At 61.8% G+C, this 18,084-nt stretch overlaps 1 protein-coding gene across 1 annotated transcript; it reads right to left on the bottom strand.

Annotated features, from left to right (window-relative positions):
• Window positions 1-514: 514 nt before the first annotated feature.
• On the bottom strand, window positions 515-15,104 carry SUSD3 (sushi domain containing 3). The gene is made up of 5 exons (XM_025984409.2): window positions 14,953-15,104; window positions 5,701-5,889; window positions 4,260-4,404; window positions 3,809-3,967; window positions 515-1,126 (listed from the first exon to the last, which is right to left on the bottom strand). The coding sequence occupies exons 1-5, from the start codon at window positions 15,038-15,040 to the stop codon at window positions 931-933; spliced, it is 777 nt and encodes a 258-aa protein (XP_025840194.1). The 5' UTR covers window positions 15,041-15,104; the 3' UTR covers window positions 515-930.
• Between the last annotated feature and the right edge of the window lie 2,980 nt (window positions 15,105-18,084).

Genomic DNA, 18,084 nt, shown 5'->3' with positions numbered 1-18,084 from the left:
AGGGCTATGTGTGGTGGGGGTGAACACACTTGGACTGTACGTCCATTACCTCGGGGACAGGACTGGGGCAAGACATGGAAAGCTGCTCACTACACTGCCAACAAGTTGGGGGCTGTGGGCTGGGGGTCCTGCCTGGTCCTCTGACCCCCAGCATGGAGTCCAACTGCCCTCTGCCTCAGGTAGAATGCAGCAGCCACAGCCTGGAATGATGTCCCAGGCCCCCGAAAGGGGAGGCTTGCCCTCAGGACTCTCGTCATGGACTCGGGCCACCAGGGTGCAGGGAGACCCAGGCCACCTGACGTGGCCACTGCCGGCGAGGTCTGTGCCCACAGCTGCAGCGGCCGGATGCCTGAGCCGCTGGCCTCCTCGTGGCCCAGCCAGCCACCAGCTGACCCACTGCCCAGTGGAGGTGCCACAAGCCCGGTGCCTGGAGCGGGAACGACAGCAGCTCTTCTGTGTCTTGAGTCAACCTGCTTGATGTTTTGTTACAGAGATTGAAAGTTCAGACAGTGAGTCTTACCTTCCCTTTTCCAGGGTCAGAACTGTTTATTTCACACCCCCATACCCTCGTGACTACTTGGCCGAGAGCAGAGGCGGCACCCAGCTGGGTCCCTGTTTACAGGCCAGGCGCCGAGACAAGGCAGCCCACAGAGCTGTGCCAGCAATCCCTGCTCCTGGCATAAAACACCCCCAGTGTCTTCAAAGGAGTCAGGTCACAGGGCTCACCTGGGGGGTACCTCTGTGGAAGCTGCCCAGCTGGGCTCCCCTGCACAGGACACCCCGCCGGAGCCCCTAGCTCGGCTCCCCGAGGGCTCCCAAAACCTGGAGGCTGACCAATCTCAAGCTGGACACGCAGGTCGAAGTGGGTGGCTGGGCAGTGGGGTTGGCGGGTCCCCCCGCGTGGCAGGCAGGCTCTGGACTCTGCCCCAGTCACCCAGGGACGTAGGCCATGTGCTGTCGGGACATTCCCACGGGGGCCCAGGAGGCCGGCGGTGTGCACCCCAGGTCTGCTGTGTGTACCATCGCCTGGGCCCAGGGGCAGCCAGCAGGACAACCAGAGGTCCAGGGGTCCTTGTCCACGCCATGGGCCGTGCCAGCCAGCTCTTGGGTGCCCTCACCCAGGTCTCTGCAGGAAGAAGATGGCAAGACTTGGGGGCGGAGCGGGGACCCCGTGTAACTGCGGTGTGTTCCATGCTGACCTTCAGTGGGCTCAGGGCAGCTCGAGACCTGGCACCCCTGCCTGGCCTCCGACCGCTCCCCTGTCCAGGCAGGGGGCCCAAGAAGCAGTGTGGAAGGGGCTCATTCAGGGTGTGCATAAACCCCAGGGGCCAGACTTCCTCATGGCCAGAGGGCCCCAGGCAGAGAAGGGACCCAGGGGTTGCAGGCACGTCCAGGGGAACCCTGCTCCTGTCACGCTGTCCTGAGGTCATCTGCATCTTCCGTTCCCTTATGCACTTCACCCTCAACCCACAACACAGGCTCTCCCGCTCTGTGCACCTCAGGCGCAGGCGGCCCCTCCAGAAAGCTCCCCCTAGATCTCTGCTCCCACCCACATCTAATTCTCAGAAGAGCTCTAGGAAATAGTAGGAATTGAGAAGCTATCTGTTAGTTCGATAAATGAATGAATCAATTACTTAGTGGAGAGAAAAGGCTGCTTAGCAGGCGAGTCTAGGTCCTCCAGGAGCAGGACCTCGGAGCCAGATAGGCTTCACTCAAACCAGCCTCACGCTCAGTAGTTGCGTGTGATGCTGGACACGCCTCTCAAAGGGGGATGAAAAGTGCCCCCACCTCCAGTTAGAACAGTGTCTGGCACAGGGGGCGGGAGCTGGGGGCCAGGAAGCACCCAGGAGGCAGAGTCAAGGGCAAGGGCGCACCTCGCCTCCCAGAGATGGGCTGGCCGCTGTGGTGCGGCTGCTGGGTGACTGGGCCCTGCTGAGGAGGGCACGTCCCAGCTAGACACGAGACAGTCTGTCACAGGTCAGTAACGGGGTAGACACTGCTGGGTGGGGTGACCCCAAACCTCTGTACCTGTCTAGGATCTGCTGTCTGAGGTGGGGCTACATTGGCAAGACCCTGCCCAAGGCTAGAGCCGGAGGAAGGTATCTGAGCGGGCCCCTAGGATCGTGCTCCATGTAGGCATGCTGCACCCAGAACTGACCCGTCACTGCCGTGGCTCAGCACACAAACCCACTAAAGCCAGCAATGTGGGCAGCACCGAAGGCGTGGGAGACGCATGTCCTCAGTGTGCATGGGGGAGGCACCCATGCGTGGGACACTGACACCTGCTGCGTTAGCAAGCAGACAACTCACAACCCAAGGTGATTGGGCAGCGGCCGGGGGATGGCCGGACTTGTGCTCCCAGGGACAGAATGGGGAACGAAAACATCCAGACTACTTGGCCCAACAGTCCAGCACTTGGGGCACACCACCAGGGTGGCGGGAGGCAGGAGGTGGTGGTGGAAAGGGCACAGGGCAGCATCTCTGCCACTGCACCACCACAGATACCTGGTGCCTGTGGGGTCCAGGGAGGGAGATGGGACATGGGTTCCTTTCTGCTGGCCCAGCCTGGGGCACCAGACAGCCACCCCATGTCCACACGGATGCCACCCCCTGAGCCTCAGGGACAAGAGCAGGATGAGCGGTGACGGTCACACTCACTGATCTGGCCCCAGCCCGACCGAGACCCTGGCTGCTCCAGGGAGGACACAGGGGTGAGCGGCCACCACGTGGGATGGCCATCGGGTTGGGGACGGGTGGAGGCAGGGGGCAGCTGGCCCAATTCTGAGTGCTGCCCTCTCCCCACCTCCTCAAAGGGCAGGGGGCTCCAGGCCATGGCAGGAGGGGCACAGGGTGGCCCAGAGCACCTAGTGGGAGTGGAAGTGGGTGTGGTTCCCACAGAGAAGGACTGGGGTCGGCAGACAGAGACCGTGAGCCTGGCGGGTAGGGCCAGGGACCCATCACACTGGTCCCTCTGCTTCTGGGTATTCATGACATTTCTCCAAAACAAAGTTTTAGGAAGGAGTTCCGAGTGACGTGCAAACAACACAAACAGAAAAGGAGTAAAATCCGCAGAGCCCACCCTTGCTCCTCAGGAGGGGCAGTGACTGACCTGCACGCAGCACAACCTGACATCAGGTTCTGTGACCCACAGGGCATGGCGGGGTGACCCCCAGACCCTGAGGCCTGGGTCGTGGAGCAGCAGAGTGGCTACCTCACAGGGTCCCTTTTTCATCACCTGACCTGGACCCACCTTGCAGAGACCCTACCCCCACCCCAGTCTGTGACCTACACCCACGCCCCCACAGGCACCTCATGGGGACAGTCTCTGTGGGTCCACAGGCCCAGACCAACAGGCCATGCTGCCAGATTACAGCACTTGGAGACCCAGCCGCTGCTACCATTCGTCATCAGGGTCAGAGAGCACATGCTCAAAGCTGGTGGCACCAAGCCACGCGCTGCCCGGACCAGACTCCTTGAGTCAGAGGAACATACGAGGACGTCCTTGTAACAGTTTGGGAAGCGTGTGCGTGCAGGAATCATGCGAGGACAGGAGGCAGCAACAGGGAGCGTGCTGTGTCCTGGGGAAGGGAGCTCGCTTCCCCTCGGGTCTGACTTCCCCAGATAAAGGCATGTGGTGGCAGTGGCCCTGGGCGCTCAGCTGCGGGGTCTGGACCCTAGACCCAAGGACCGCCCGCCATCAGCCCAGAGGGTGGGAGTTGAGGCCCAGGTGAGCCTGGGGTGGTGGTGTCCTGACCAATCTGGGCCCCCTGCCCCTGCCCGACACCCCCCATGCCGCGCCCATGCCCACGTGGTAAAACTGTAGTTGTCGTGCGCCTGGCCAGGCCAGCCCCTGGGCTCCCCGCCACTGCCGCTGCCGCCGCCGCTGTTCAGACCCCTGAGGTCGAGGTAGGCAGCAGGCACTGTCTCCAGGTCCCCGGCCCTCAGCTGGAGCCACAGCTGGGTTGCCCTGGGGAGAGACGGGGAAGGACGCTCAGGATGCCAACATGTCTGCGAGGCAGGAAGCTGTAGGATGGGTCGGGTTAGCAGGGCAGCTCGGACACTGTGAGTGTTCTGCAGTGAAAACATGCAGGAAAAGCTACGTTTATGGTGAAGACGGTGAAAGCGCAGCACCGCTGGGCAGTCCGGCTCACCCAGCACGGCGGGGCACAGGCCGAGTCCTGGGTTCCTGAGGGGCCAGGGCAGCCCCTGATCCCGTACGCCCGGAGGAGGCCCCAGCTCGGACGGTGGGACCAGCATACCTGTCAGGCGGCAACTCATTCCTCTTCATGCACCGCAGGAGGCAGCAGGTGAGGAAGGCCATGGACATGAGCAGGATGATGGCGCAGCTGACAATGGAGGCGATCACGGCCACCTTGAAACCGAAGGTCTCGTAGGGCGGCACGGCTGCAAGGGACACCGGGCCATCTCCTGCGTGGGGCTCGCCTGGGCCCTGGGACAGCCTGTTCCCTCAGGGAGGGTGGGGAGGGCAACACTCCGTGCTAACTGCTGTGTGTGGAGGTGCTATCAGGGATCCCTGCCTGTAAGATCAGGGTGCCAGGCAGGGTTCTGGAGGGTATGTAGGAGCTTGCAGCGGCATGCTGGGAACGGCTCTAATGGAGAGGGGAGTGCGGTGCTCTGGTCCCCACACTGCAGCCTGGGCTCTGGTGCTGGCACATAGCCCTCGGCCTCCCCCCCAATCCTTCAGGGCCCCAGGCGCTTTCTCAGGTCATTCAACAAGAAAAACACCTGTGTTTGGGGTCAAAGGACCTTTGCCACTTCTTGGGTCCTAAGGGCGTTCTGGGAAGATGAGGCCCAGGTACACTCGCAACACTGCACACTGTGCCCATGAGGGACACCACTTGCACCCAGCCTGGTCCTGCCTGAACACGGCCACCCAGGCCGGGGGCCTCCCTGGGCTCCCTGCAGCTACATGTCCATGTTCTGGCCAGAGGAGGGCGTGGACACCTCTGAGGGCTGTCCTTGCCCGGCCTGGCCCAACCAGGTGCCGTCATCCAGGGCCGTGCTCCAGAGCCATCATGGGGGTACCCTACGAGATGCCCTTGCTGAGGGCCACGGGCATGAGAACGTACCATCTCAGTGAACCCCAATATCTTGGGTTTCCTGTATCCTAGAGCCTGGTCCTGACCGGTACTCTTCTTCTGAGGTTCCCCCGGCCCACGATCAGGTTAAAGGCTCTGAGAAGTACCACAGCCTGTCAGCCCAGCATGATCGCGGCTGTGTTGGCTATGGAGCCTCTTCCGGGCACACGCGTCAACACAACACTGACTGCCTGTGGAGGATCTGTACTGCATGTTATCCCCTAATGCCCCATGTGTCACACAACTGGAAGCCAGAAAGCCATCTCTTCCCCCCGATGGGGAGCATCCTGGCCCTCAGCAGCCCCAGGTCTAGGATGGGTGGCACATGCTGGGCCCTATCTGGGGCTGCCACGTGCATTCATGAGAGAATGAACAAATGCAGCTGCCTGCTTCAAGGGTGACACAGTGCTAGTCCAGAGGACCCAGGTAACCAAGCTGCAGGTGCTGGGCCTGGGGGGCACATGCACACATGGCAGGAGGCTGTCCAACCGCCAGCACCGGCCCAACAGTCACCACACCCACTGTACCCTCTCCATGGATCAGCCCCCCCCCCAACCCTACAGGTGCTGAGCCAGGGGCGGCTCGGGGGACCGGACCTCACATTTGCACACGGGGGTCACTGAAGACCACTCAGCGATGCTTCCCTTCCAGGCGCAGGTGAGGAGGCCAGACCCGACCATCTGGTGGCCTGAGGGGCAGTGGAACACGATCACAGTCCCCACAGAGGTGCCATTGCCACGGACGACCTGGAGGGTGCCCCGCGGGGGTGGCTGCATGTGCGTGCATGTTCCTGTGGAAGAAGAGGGCAGAGGTGGCGTGGCATGAGGACCCCACCCCGGAGGCTGGATGGTGGGCAGGGCCCTGCCTAGAACAGGCACCGCTGCCCCAGCAGCCACAGGACTCTGGACAAGTTGCTAGCCCATCAGGCATGACAGTCATCCAGCCAGGCCCAGGGTGAACATGGAGTGGATGGCCAGTTGAGCCTGGGGGTGAACACAGAGTGGATGCCCCCGTGGGCGTGGGCCCGGGGGTGAACACAGAGGGGATGGTCAGGTAAGCCCGGGGTGAACATGGAGCGGATGGTCCTGTGAGCGAACTCCGCAGGTTCCGAGGACAACAGGAGATTCAGGTGACCCTGAGCAAAATGGGTTTGAATGGCTCGGGTGCGCATACCCTGGACCTTTCACAGGACGACTGCCGGCGTGTTTTCTCTTACTCGCGACATTCTCAATGACACTTGCTTTCCTCTGGGTCCGCCTGCCCACTGACTGTCCATGTGGTAAAGCCTCGGGGGAGTCTGGGTGACGCCTGAATGCCAGCTGCAGAGGTCCACACCCAGCGCCTTTGAGGCTCGAGGGCCCGCTGCACATAATGAGCGTCCAAGTATAGCTCCAAAGAAAGAATCGAGGGTAAAAGAAGGGACACGTGGATGGCGTGAAGCATGAACCGGAGAACTTCCCTTGTTCTCAGTAACGGAGATGCAATTAGGAAAAGGTGTTTGGAGAACACGGGATGAAGGTTCAGTCCCATCACCTCTCGAGACCCGACACATCATCCTATGGGAAAGGAGCCAATGGGGATCCAGCACTTCGCAGATGAAATGCAAGGAGCCGAGGGGCAGGAAAGGACACCTGTCCTGACAGCGTCGGGGGAGCTGGTCCTTAGGCCTCACGCACCAAAAGTAAGAGGAAAGGACCCCGAGTGAAGGTCACGAAGCTGTGAACGCCGCCCGGCAAATCTGCTGGAGGCACGCGGATCCCAACCTCTCCCAGATCACCCGGAAATTTAGGCAAAGGAAAGGATTGGGCGTCTGAAGCTGGGATTCGTACAGCAGGATGTGCTCCCGAGTGCGTGAAAGGGCACAGGCTGGAACTGGCGAGCATGCCCAGCTGCGGAGGTGGGGGCATCAGGCACATCCCGACAACCAAGTTCAGCTGTGCCATCCTGACATGAGGGTGCAGAGAGACAGCCTGAGCAAAGTGGCAATGCATAATGACACGGCTGGCACTCGCGTGGAACTTGCTGCGCGCCAGATGCAGAATGCACGTCGTACACGCATTAACCTGCACAGTGCCTGCCTGGGGGCCGCTGTTCTCGCCCCCACAGGTCAGCACCCCGAGGTGCGGGGAGGCCGACCCACATCCCGAGATCATGGAGCAGGGATATGGCCCCAGGCAGGGTGGCCCTGGCCTGCTTCTCAACACATGCGTGTGCACAGAGACACGCACACAGCCATGTGCCCCCGAGGGCAGCTTCTCTGTTCAGGATAAGGCCCCGGACCCGCTAGGCATGCGGTTCTGGTGCCCCCATGGCCAACGGGACCCGGCCACGTGACCCCACGCCCCCCCCCCCCCCCCCCCCGCTTGCAGTTCTGGCCTTCCTCTTGGGCGTATGGACATCCATACCAGGCCTCCCTCTGCCACCTGCTCCAGCCCCAAAACTGGAGCTCCCCCAACTATCTCAACCCACGGCCAATTCACCAACAAACCCCATGGGCTCTGCTTCTAAAATCTACCCCCAGGGATCCCTGGGTGGCGCAGCAGTTTGGCGCCTGCCTTTGGCCTGGGGCGCGATCCTGGAGACCCGGGATCGAATCCCACGTCGGGCTCCCTGCATGGAGCCTGCTTCTCCCTCTGCCTGTGTCTCTGCCTCTCTGCCTCTCTCTGTGTGACTATCATGAATAAATAAAATCTTAAAAAAAAAAAAATCTACCCCCAGGCCATATGCATGCATGTGGCACTGGGCTTCCCACATCCGCGCATGGCCAGCCCGTCCCTAGCCTTGCCATGTCCGTGTAGCCATCAGAGTGAGCTTGTGGAGGGGCCAGGGCCCTGAAGTTGGCCCTGAGGGGCACAGCCAGGCCCGTACCAGGAAGCAGTGGGAGCCGTGGACCTGACACCCACCATGCACAGTGACTGCCTACACCTACCCCATCCCTGGCTCTGCCCCATGAGAGCCCGGATAGGGCCTCACAGGCTGAAATGTGGGGGAAGCATGAGCCGGGTGCCCTCAGGCTCTGTGCACTTAACTGGGGGCTGACCCTGGGTCACCTTGGGTGATGCTGGGCACCTTCCGGTGCTTTGCTGGGGGACCACTCCCTGAGCAGGTGTCTGTCACTTCCTCACAGATGGAGACACCAAGGCACAGCAGGGCCAATGCCACACCACAGGTACCAGTGAGGGTGGACAGTGCTAGGCTTCCCTGTGAGCAGGCATCCGTCACCAGCGTCACCATCACCAACAGCACGGCAGCTCCAATAGAAGGTTCTGGTCAAGAAGGACCCTCAGTCCTAGCCTCGGGCCATGTTCACAAGTACCCCAGGGATGGCCCAGAGGAAAGTAAGGTAGTAGACGAGCAGAGGCATCTCCCCTGTAGATGGCACTCACATATTAACAAGATGGTGTCAGAATCACAACAGAAAAGTTACAAGTAAATCAGAAAAAAAACCCACAAATATCTCAGAATCCAGGGGCAGGGCAACCAGTTAAGAAAATGAAAAGGTGGGATGCCTGGGTGGCTTAGCGGTTGGGCATCTTTGGCTCAGGGCGTGATCCCGGGGTTCCAGGATCAAGTCCCACATCGGGCTCCCTGTGAAGAGCCTGCTTCTCCCTCTGCCTGTGTCTCTGCTTCTCTCTGTCTCCCATGAGTGAATAAATAAAATCTTTATTAAAAAAAAAAGAAAGAAAATGAAAAGGTGTTGATGTCATCAAGGAAGAAGACTTCTCCATCCAATGACCTGAGCTGGGATCTAGAAAATACCCAGGAATTCAGAAAAAACCTGCGGAAACTAATAAAAAGTCCAGCCAGGCCGCGGGAGGCAGGATGGACTCACAGAAATCCGTCCTGTTTCAGCAGGGCAGCCGCCAGTACTCTGGAGGCAAAGTGATCACAAACCCCGGCCGGGGGCATCCCAGGGACACTTACAGAGGAGAAATGGAATGAAAGGCCAGGCAAAAGTTAAACCCTGAAAACACTAAGACACTGGCAGCAGAGGTCAAAGTCCTGAATTGAGGCACAGCCGTGGCGCCCCCAACACCACAACCCATGTGAAGAAGCCACAGGCCTGGAGCGAAATCCACCAAAGTCCTGGAAGAAAGCAGAGCGGAAGCCTCTTTCACCCTCGGTTTAGACAACGGTGTCTCAGACGTGACCCCAGAAGACGCACAAGGAAAGGAAAACATAGGTAAACGGGACTTGGTTAAAACTAAAAACACTTGTGTTTCAAAGGACATGATCAAGAAAGTGAAGAGACGAGCTACAGGTGTGAGAGAACACGTGCCAGTCACACTGCCGGTCAGGGACTCGGGTTTAAAATGCATGAATTATAGACTGAATTATAGAATTTAAGAATGGGCCAAGGATCTGGAGGGATGTTTCTCTAGAGATAAACCAATGGCTGCCAATAAGCGCATGAAAAAATGCGCAATATCCCTTGCCTTCAGGAAAACGCTACTCAGATTGTCAGGTTGGTGCAGCTTCCCATCCAGCAGCGCCCGGACATGGGACAGTCAGAAGGTGACAGGTGTCCTGGGCTGGGGTGGGGGTGGGGACCCACAGCCCCATGCTGCCCACGGGAACGCAGCTATGGGACCCGCATCCACAGCCGCATTATTCACAGCTGCTGAAAAGCAGGAGCCACCATGCTGCCTGCTGATGGAGGGATGGGGACGTGGCCGTGGTCAGAGCCATGCACAGATCTCAGGGGACAGAAGCAGTGGAATGGCCAGCGGTGTGGCTGAGCCTGGTGAGGACCAATGCTCAAGGTCCAGAGCCCATACACAACCTCACGGTGTCTGACTGCATTTGTCTGAAATGCCCGAAGAGGCAAGTCCTCACCCACAGGGGCAAAGGGGCTGCTAAGTGCACGGCTTCTTCTGGGGGTGATGAAAATGTGCGAAGCGGCTGTGGTGGCAGCTGCACGATCTGCACGCGGTAACTGTATTCTTAAAGGGGGTGAATCGTACGGTCTATGAATCACATCTCAATAAAGCTCCTAACACATTTCAGGAAAACACTCTGTCAATCAAAGAAATGCAAATTTTAAACATGAGGTATAGTCTCTGGCTTGTTCCCTTGGTCATGTTAAAAAGACTACCCACGGCGGGGAGAGGGGGAGGCATGAGGGGAATGGGCGCAGGGTGCTGGCACGTGCCCCGACCTGGACGCCTCTGCTTGGGCAACAGGCCTGGCCTTCCCCGTGGACGTGGACACTGACCCCAGGCTCTGGGTAACTAAGCAGGCTCTGCTTCTGCAGGCGCCCAAGGGGTGAATGTACATGATGGATGGAAGGATGCCCTGGACAGACCAGAGCTGGGATCAGCGCCCCCACCAGGACCCGTCAGCCCAGACTCGTGCTGTCCTGTCAGCCAGTAGGTAGGCAGGAGACTGGAGCCAGGTAGATGGCCATGGCGTCCACAGGCTGGCCACGTGGCCCTTTCCCAGGGTCACTGGGCAGCCAACACTTCCTGGTCCTGATTTAGAGCTGCTACTTCTGCATTCTGCTGAGGCTAAGCAGCTTCTCTCAGCCCTGCCTGGGACTGGGGGGTGGGGAAGGAGAGGGAGGACATGAGGGGAGGGGAGGTCGCCCATGGAGAGGCTGAATCTGGGATGAGGTGTGCTCACCACACTCTCCTCAGCCTCACACCAGCCCTGGGCTGGGTCTGCACAAATAGAACCTTCTAGAACCTCCTAGAAGGCTCCAGTGCCCCAGGGATGGAGCAGGTGCTCAGAGGACAGGGAATGGGGCCAAGCTGGGAGACCAGGGCTCAGTCCCTCTGCTCTGCGGGTTTATCCCAAGGAACTAAAGAGTCAGGGAGTGAGCCCCCTGTAGGCGCCTCAGCTGCATGGGGGCTCAGCCCAGCCCAACTTCTGGTGCTCTGCCCACCGGCTCTGCACCCCCCCCCAGCTGGGGGACCATCACCCCATGGCTCTGGGCCTGAGGCCTGCCTGTGGGTGTGGCGGGGGCTGGGTGAGGGTCTACCCCAGATTGTAGTCTCGGGGGGTTGGGGGCACACCCCTGCCACGTCAGACAGCACTCCAGCCTGTGCCTTGGGTGGGGAGAGGCCCCATTGTCAACAGTCACATCCTGTATGGCCACCACTTCTGGTGGCCCTCCTGGGTTTCACCACCCGGGGGGGTGGGGGGCGTGCTCCTCCCCAAGTGCTCAGAGCCCTACAGGTGTGCGAGTAGGGGGCAGAGATGGGGCTGCGCTGCCCCCAGACCCTCCTCCACAGTGCATGCACCCCCCTTACAGGACAAGGAAGCAGATGTGGAGCTCACCCAGTGGACACATGGGGCGGGGCCTGCAGGGTTCCCAAGAGACTCAGCTGGGGACAATGCAGCCCTGTAAGAGGCACCTGAAGACACAGGCCTGAGGAACAAACCCCTGCAGAGGCTGGGGGCTCAGGCCCCTCCTCCCAGGGCCCATGAACTGACAAGGGAGGTCATACTTGCTCTTCGGGGATAGCCCTCCAGCCCCAGGCCCTGCCCACTGGGTCCCCAGATGCTGGTACCCCCTTTGCGCAGACTCCATGTCCCCATCTGTGAGGTGTGACTGGCCCCCAGGGTCACAAGAAGGGAGGACCACCCCATGGAGACCTGAGAGCCATGTTTGCAGCTCAGCAGCAGCCCCTCCTGGCAGCACTTCCCAGCCTCCAGTCCAGGGCCCCCAACCCCTCCACCCGCACCTCCCACTCTGGGGCTGATAGGGTCTCCTGCACCCCTTGCCTGGGCCTGCAGGCCGGCAAACACTTCTCTGGGCTGAGCCCGTTTTCCAGACACATGTCCACCCAAGACCTTTCCACGGGACTCGAGGCACAGCCAGGACCGGGCAGGGAGGCAGTACGGTGCCAAAGGGCTGCTGGGGCAGATTCCTGAGGGGTCACCCTGAGCCCTTCCTCAGGCTGGCCCAACGCACCCCTCAGCCTTGGCTGCATCTTCCTCAGACCCTTCATGACACCTGTCCTTGTCTCTTTTTTGCCCAAATATACCTTAGAGGAGGAAAAACAACAGGAAAAACGCAGCAAATGGATTTGACACAAAGACGACACCAACCCCAACCCAACCCTGTGGGCTCCCTGGACGGTGATGGGCAGAGGCGCTCTCCAATGCCCACACCCCCACCCCCCCGTCCATGCAGGGCCCCACCAGGTGCTTGCCCAGCCCAGCCCGCATGGCTCGTGGTGTGAAGATCAGGCCTCACTTGTTAATCTTTTATCTGGAACCTTGGACCACAGGCCGGCCCCTCCCACCCTCCTCCCTGAAGCCCACGCTGACCTCAATCCCTGACCTCAGCCCCAGGACCCAGGTAAATAAGTTATCTTCCCCTTCTGGCAAAGGAACTCGGGAGATGGGGGAGGCAGCCCACCTGAGCCACGGGGGACCCGCTTCTTGCTCTGGGCTTGTTTCCCCTAATGGCAAGGGAAACCAAAGAGAGAATTTAAAAGGGTAACCTATACATGTGCAGGTGTTCCATGGAGGGTGAGACTCCAAGACCCAGCAAGGGGAGCAGCCACGTGTGGGAGGCCCACAGCCTGGCTGTGTGTCTCTAGGCAAGACACCAGCCCCCTGGCAGTGTGTCTCCAGTCCCTGTGGAGGGCAGGCCTGGACCTGGGTCACTGGGGCGCTGCCCTGGCAGCTGGCAGGTCGGCTCCCCCACCCCGCGGACCACACGGTGCCATCCAGAGCACAGCCCAGGAGAGCACGCCCCCTCCCAGGGGAGAACACTGAGGCTCTGCCCGCACCTGGCAGTAGGCCCCGCTGGCCTCGGGGGAACACAGCCACGTGGATTCCCACGGCTCCCCTGAGCCTGGTCTCCCTCCACGAAGGGCTGTAGGAGTGACTCCCGGGCTTGCCCTTGCCGGCCGCCCTCCACCCCCTGCTGTGGCCCTCTCCCCAGGCCCCTCCGTCAGGCCATCCAGAACCACGTGGGGGGGTCACCTCCGGCTGCTGGAACCCTGTGTCCCTCCTGCAGGGCCACGTTCCCACACAATCTGCCCCATCAGGGAGTTGCTGCAGCTGCCCTGGGACGGGGGCCAGAGCCGACGGGGCCCTGTGGGCAGTGGAAGGGGGCCTCCCTGGCTGGCCGGACACCCAGCAGCCACTCAACAAACATTCAAACCCCTGCTCTGAGCCAGCCCCCCGCCCCTGCCCCTCCACCAGCCACACACGGGCAATAAAGGAGCACCGTGGGTCACAGGATGCCGTGTCCTCACAGCTGGACTGTCACACCCACTCTCAGAAGAGCAGAGCAACGTGTCCATTTTACGGCTGCAGGACATTCCCCCTCCTCCCCGACCCCCCCATGTGTGAAGGAGTGCCAGGTGCCTGCACAGGACCCCACACTTCACAGCCCCACAGGGACGAGCAGGCACCCACTTCACGGCTCAAGAGATGGTGCCAGGGGAAGGGTGGAGGCTGGATGACTGTGTGACCCTGGGGCTGAACACCATGGCAGGGTCACCGCACATGCCCCCCGGCTCCAGCACCTGTCCCCAAACCTGGGGGCAGGTATACATAGCCCAGTGCCCAGCATGTGGCGATACTGGGGCCAGAGACAGACACATCCCAGGTCAGGGGGCTTCCAACCCCAAGCGCTGGGGCAGAGCTTGCGGGCTGGGAAGAGGCTGAGCTGTGGCCGATCAGAAGCAGGGGTGTAACCCATGGGACTGGCCTCTGCAGCCCCTCCCCACCCCGAGGTCTCAGCAAAGTCTTGCATACAGGTACTTGAGGGCCTCTCCCCTTCCTGGTCCCCGACCCTATGGTGCAAGTCCAGTCGTCCTCTTGGTCAACACCCAGCTCCCCAGGCAGTGCTGCAACCAAGCCACAGGGTCTTCAAGAACAAAGGCCAAGCACCAAATTCGGGAGGGGTGGGGAAGGGAGGGCTGGGCTGGGGTGGGGTGGGAGGGAGTCAAAAGAAACAAGCCCACCTCACCTGACCTACTTCCCGCAGCTGAGTCCTCTGCTGTGCTGACAACTTACTCCTTGCCTCAGTTACTCAGGGGAGAAGGAGCTGCCACCAGTAACCCCCCGTGTGGCAGCCTCAGTGAGCCTGAGCCGGGTGTGACCAGGACCAGCTGCTCCTGCAGGCCCAGCCCCCACGGTGCGAGGAGCCAGTCTTGCACCTGGCCTGGGGCACAGGTATGCAGAGACCCTGCGGCTCAGGAGGAGGGCGGCGCCCCCAAAGGTGAGGCCCTGGAGCACCCGGTTCTACCGCTCCAGGGTTGGACTTCGCGGGCACTCAGGCAGCAAGGCCGGCCTTCAAACCCGGTGCGGGAGGGGCTTCCTTCACCCTCCCGCCCCCAGGACACCACCGCCAGCCCTCAGAACACTCTCGAAATCAATCACCACGTCTACTAACGCCAGCCCTCCCTCCCTGCGGGGACCTCGGACTTCACCCCGCCCCGCGACCCTGGGACCTGGGCGGTCACTCCGCTGCAGGCTCAGTTTCCCCACCTGGGAAGTGGGGGTGGGAGGCCGGCTTCCCGCGGCCGCCGCACCGACCTCCCTGCACCCAGTGGGACGGCCGGCAGAACCCGGTGAGGGCGCGCACCTGGGCGGCTGCACGCCGCCGCCTGGTTTCGAGCCGCCTGCAGCCCGGCTTCGGCTTCGCTGGGGCGGTGGAAGGGTGGGGGAGGCTCGTCCTCAGGGGGTGTCGGGCGGTCCCGGACTTGGTCGTGCGCCCCTGCCCCCCCGCCGTGCCCTCCCGCCTCCCTCCCCCCACGCCGTGCCCTCCCGGGCCACCTCCAGCCGAGCGCCCCCGCTCCCCGCCCGCGCAGGGCCGCCCGCCTCCGAGCCTCCCCGTCCGTGAAATGGGTGCAGAGCCCTGCTGGCGGCCCGCAGCCCCGGCGCTCACCTGTGCGGTTCCCTGGGGCGGGCTCGGCGTCCCCCGAGCGGTCCCCGGGCCTCGCCCTGCGGCGAGGGGTCGCGGCCGCCCCGGGCATCCCGGCGCTGGGCGGCCTCGGCGGGGACTGCGGGGCAGGAGCCCGGGGGCGGGGCAGCCTGGACACGCCCTCCTGCGGCCCCGCCCCGTGGGTCTGGAGGCGGGGCCGGCCCCTCGGGAGCCCCAAGGCCAGGGGCCCAGCTGGCGGCGCGGGAAGTCTCGGTCCAGCGCCCCACACGGGCTGTGCCCCTGGCTCCCGCCCCCCGACACCCTGGTCCCCGGGGCAGGTGTACCCCGTGAGCGGCACAGGGGCGCATCTGTGTCACCTGGGCCCCCCCCAGCTGGGGGCCATGTTGTGCGTCTTCACCGAGGACCCCCGGGAGCTGGGGGCGCACGCAGACCTCTGGGCTCTGGCGGGCCCCCGCCTACGCATCCGGGGGACCTGCCCTCCCCGGCTCGCCCCTGCAGCGCAACTCCCATGGGTCGTGGCACCTGGCTGCGGTGCGCCCCTTCCTCTCGCTCCGACCCCGCCCAGCCCCGGCGCAGCGCCCTGCCCTGGTAACGGCCCAGGGGCTCTCCTACCATTCACAACAGAGCTGAGCCGGCTCTGGGTGGCTCAGGGCCGCTCCTGAGCAGGGAGAAGCATCCTTAGCAAGAACAGCAGATGCAAAGGTCCTGAGGTTGGACTATTTTGGAAGGTTGAGGGACAGCCAGAAGTCGGGTGGCTCAGGAAGTCTGGGAAAGGGGCCCAGGTGAACACAACCGGCTCTGCTGCCTGGCAGGGGGCAGCAAAGAGGTGAGTGTTCTGGGACCCCCCGAGTGCTGTTCCAGCAGAGCAGCCCTCCCTAGTAGAACACGCGGGAGAGAGTTGCTTTCACCCCATGAGCTCTGATCCTTCTCAGCCCCACGGACCACACATGGTGGGTTTCTTGGAGCCACTGGGCCATACAGGTGTCCCCTATCAGCCGCACTGAGAGGGCCGGGTGAGCCCACGCCCTCCACACCGTGCTGGGGGCCTGCGGCCCACTCCCCTGCAGGACTTGCACCCTGAGCTAGGAGGGGAGGGGGACTGTGGCTCAGGCCATGGGGAGCCTGCAGTGCTGGTGGGAGCCTGGCCACCTAGAGAGCTGCTGGAGGCAGGCATGACATCCGAGCATAGGTGTCTGCAGAGCCACCTTCCATTCTGCTGGGAAGGTGCCCGGGCTGTCCAGTCGCCCCCATTGCAGACTTCTTACCCTGCCTGTCCCCGCACACTGTCTCTGTGCCCACATTTACCCGCTTTACAGGGACACAGGTCTTACTGGGTCAGCATCAGCCCGCTGGACCTCACCATGACTAGGTTACCTCTGAAGGGTGCTGTCTCCCAAAATGGTGTGTTCTAGGGGCGCCTGGGGCTCCATCGTGAAGCGTCTGCCTCAGGCTCAGATCATGATCTCAGGGTCCTGGGATCAAGTCCCACATGGAGCTCCCGCTCCTCCCTCTCCCTTTGCTTGCGCTCTCTCTCTCGCTCTCTCTGTCAAATAAATAAAATCTTTACACAACCAACAACCCCCTGTGTGCCGTGAGGTATGGGGTCAGGGTGTCATGGCTTGGATTTGGGGTGGGGGCAGGGTGGGCACGGCCGGCTGATGATGCCGTGTCAAGGTCGGGCAGCATGTGCTTCCCAAGGCCACGCGTCTGGCCCGCGAGCTGTGGGTGTTGAGGCGCGGGGCGCTGGTCTGTCGCGACCGGGAGGCAGCAGGGCCGGCCCCAGGTCCCGGCCACATCCCGGGGGAAGCCCTGTCCCTTGTTGTGGCTCCGAAGGCCCACCTGCTGCAAAGCCCAGCCTAGGGCCGCCAGATGGGCTGGGATCGGTTCTCAGGTGCTTCCACCTCTGCTGGGCTGCCCCGCCTGGAGTCTCTGGGCCAGCCCAGCAGCACTGCCTGGGGCAGGGGCGACACTGAGGCCCCAAGGGGGAGCCACTTGGCCTACCAGAGACCAACTGCCTAGACTACCCCTGCCTGACAGCTGGACCCCATCCACAGCAGGAACCATGGCCCTGACAGCCCCTGCCCCCCATCCCAGGGCTTCAATGTTCTAATCTCTCATAGAGAAGGTTCTGGCAATCCTCCTGACATCACAGAGACTGGGACACCATCAGTGTTGAGCTGACCACCAAGGAGGGCCCCACAGTCCTCACAGGCCCCAGCAGCCTGCCCTGGCTCTCCATGTCCTGGCCCAGACTGGGAGTAGTGCACAGACTATGCCCAGCTGCTGTCTCTCCACCCTCAGGCCTTAAACACCTCCTCCAGGAAGCCCTCCTTGTTTACCTGCCCCTACAAAGCCATGCTCAGCATGTGTGTGTGACCTCACAGCCCATGTGTGTCTGCCACTGAGAGGACTATGCCTCCACTTTGCAAGGGGAAGAGGCCAGGAAGGAGGCCCGGAAGGAAGTCGTGGGAGAGGCAAGGGGAGCCCAGCACGGATGTGTGAGGAACCGACTGAAGCCTTGGCCTCCCTGCATCAGAGGTCTGGCCCCTCACCTGCTCCTCGGCTCAGCCTGAGGCTGGATGCAGGTGGCATGCTTCTGGGGGAGGAAGGAACCGGGGAGGGCGGGGGTCCAGGGCCCGAGTCTCAGTGTTCTGCTCTGGAAGATGGGCCAACGTGTCCTGCAGAGATGTGAAGGGGGGTGAAGGGCCACCTCAGGTGTCCCCTCCTCCCGAAGGGCTGCCCCAGGAAGCCTCCTCAGACCGGGCAGTGACCGGTGTGTTGTTCTCCAGGGCAGGAGGTCGTGGGGCTGGAGGGGGCTGTGCCTGGGCTGCAGCAGGAGGGCCTCATGCTGTGTTTCTCTCAGATCCAATAGTAACTGCCCAAGTATAAACTGCTTTTTGTTTTTCTTTAAATATTCCTGACTTTTTTTTTTTTTTTTTTTTGCTTCTACTCAATAGAAACATGAGATTTTCATCCTAAAATCCTCTCACAATGGACCAAGCCTGGAAAGTTCCATTGAACATGGTGAGTCAGGGAAGCCGTGTGGCCTCACGGGCTTGGCTTCTTCTTCTTTTAATTAAAACCAATTTTCAGTAAAGTAACCTGCTTGTAGCTCCGTGAGCTGAGTGCTTGGGG

This window comes from Vulpes vulpes, chromosome 1, assembly GCF_048418805.1.
Source record: "Vulpes vulpes isolate BD-2025 chromosome 1, VulVul3, whole genome shotgun sequence".
NCBI lineage: Eukaryota > Metazoa > Chordata > Mammalia > Carnivora > Canidae > Vulpes > Vulpes vulpes.
Note: the sequence above shows the minus strand (reverse complement) of the source record. Positions and strands in the feature narration are given on the sequence as shown.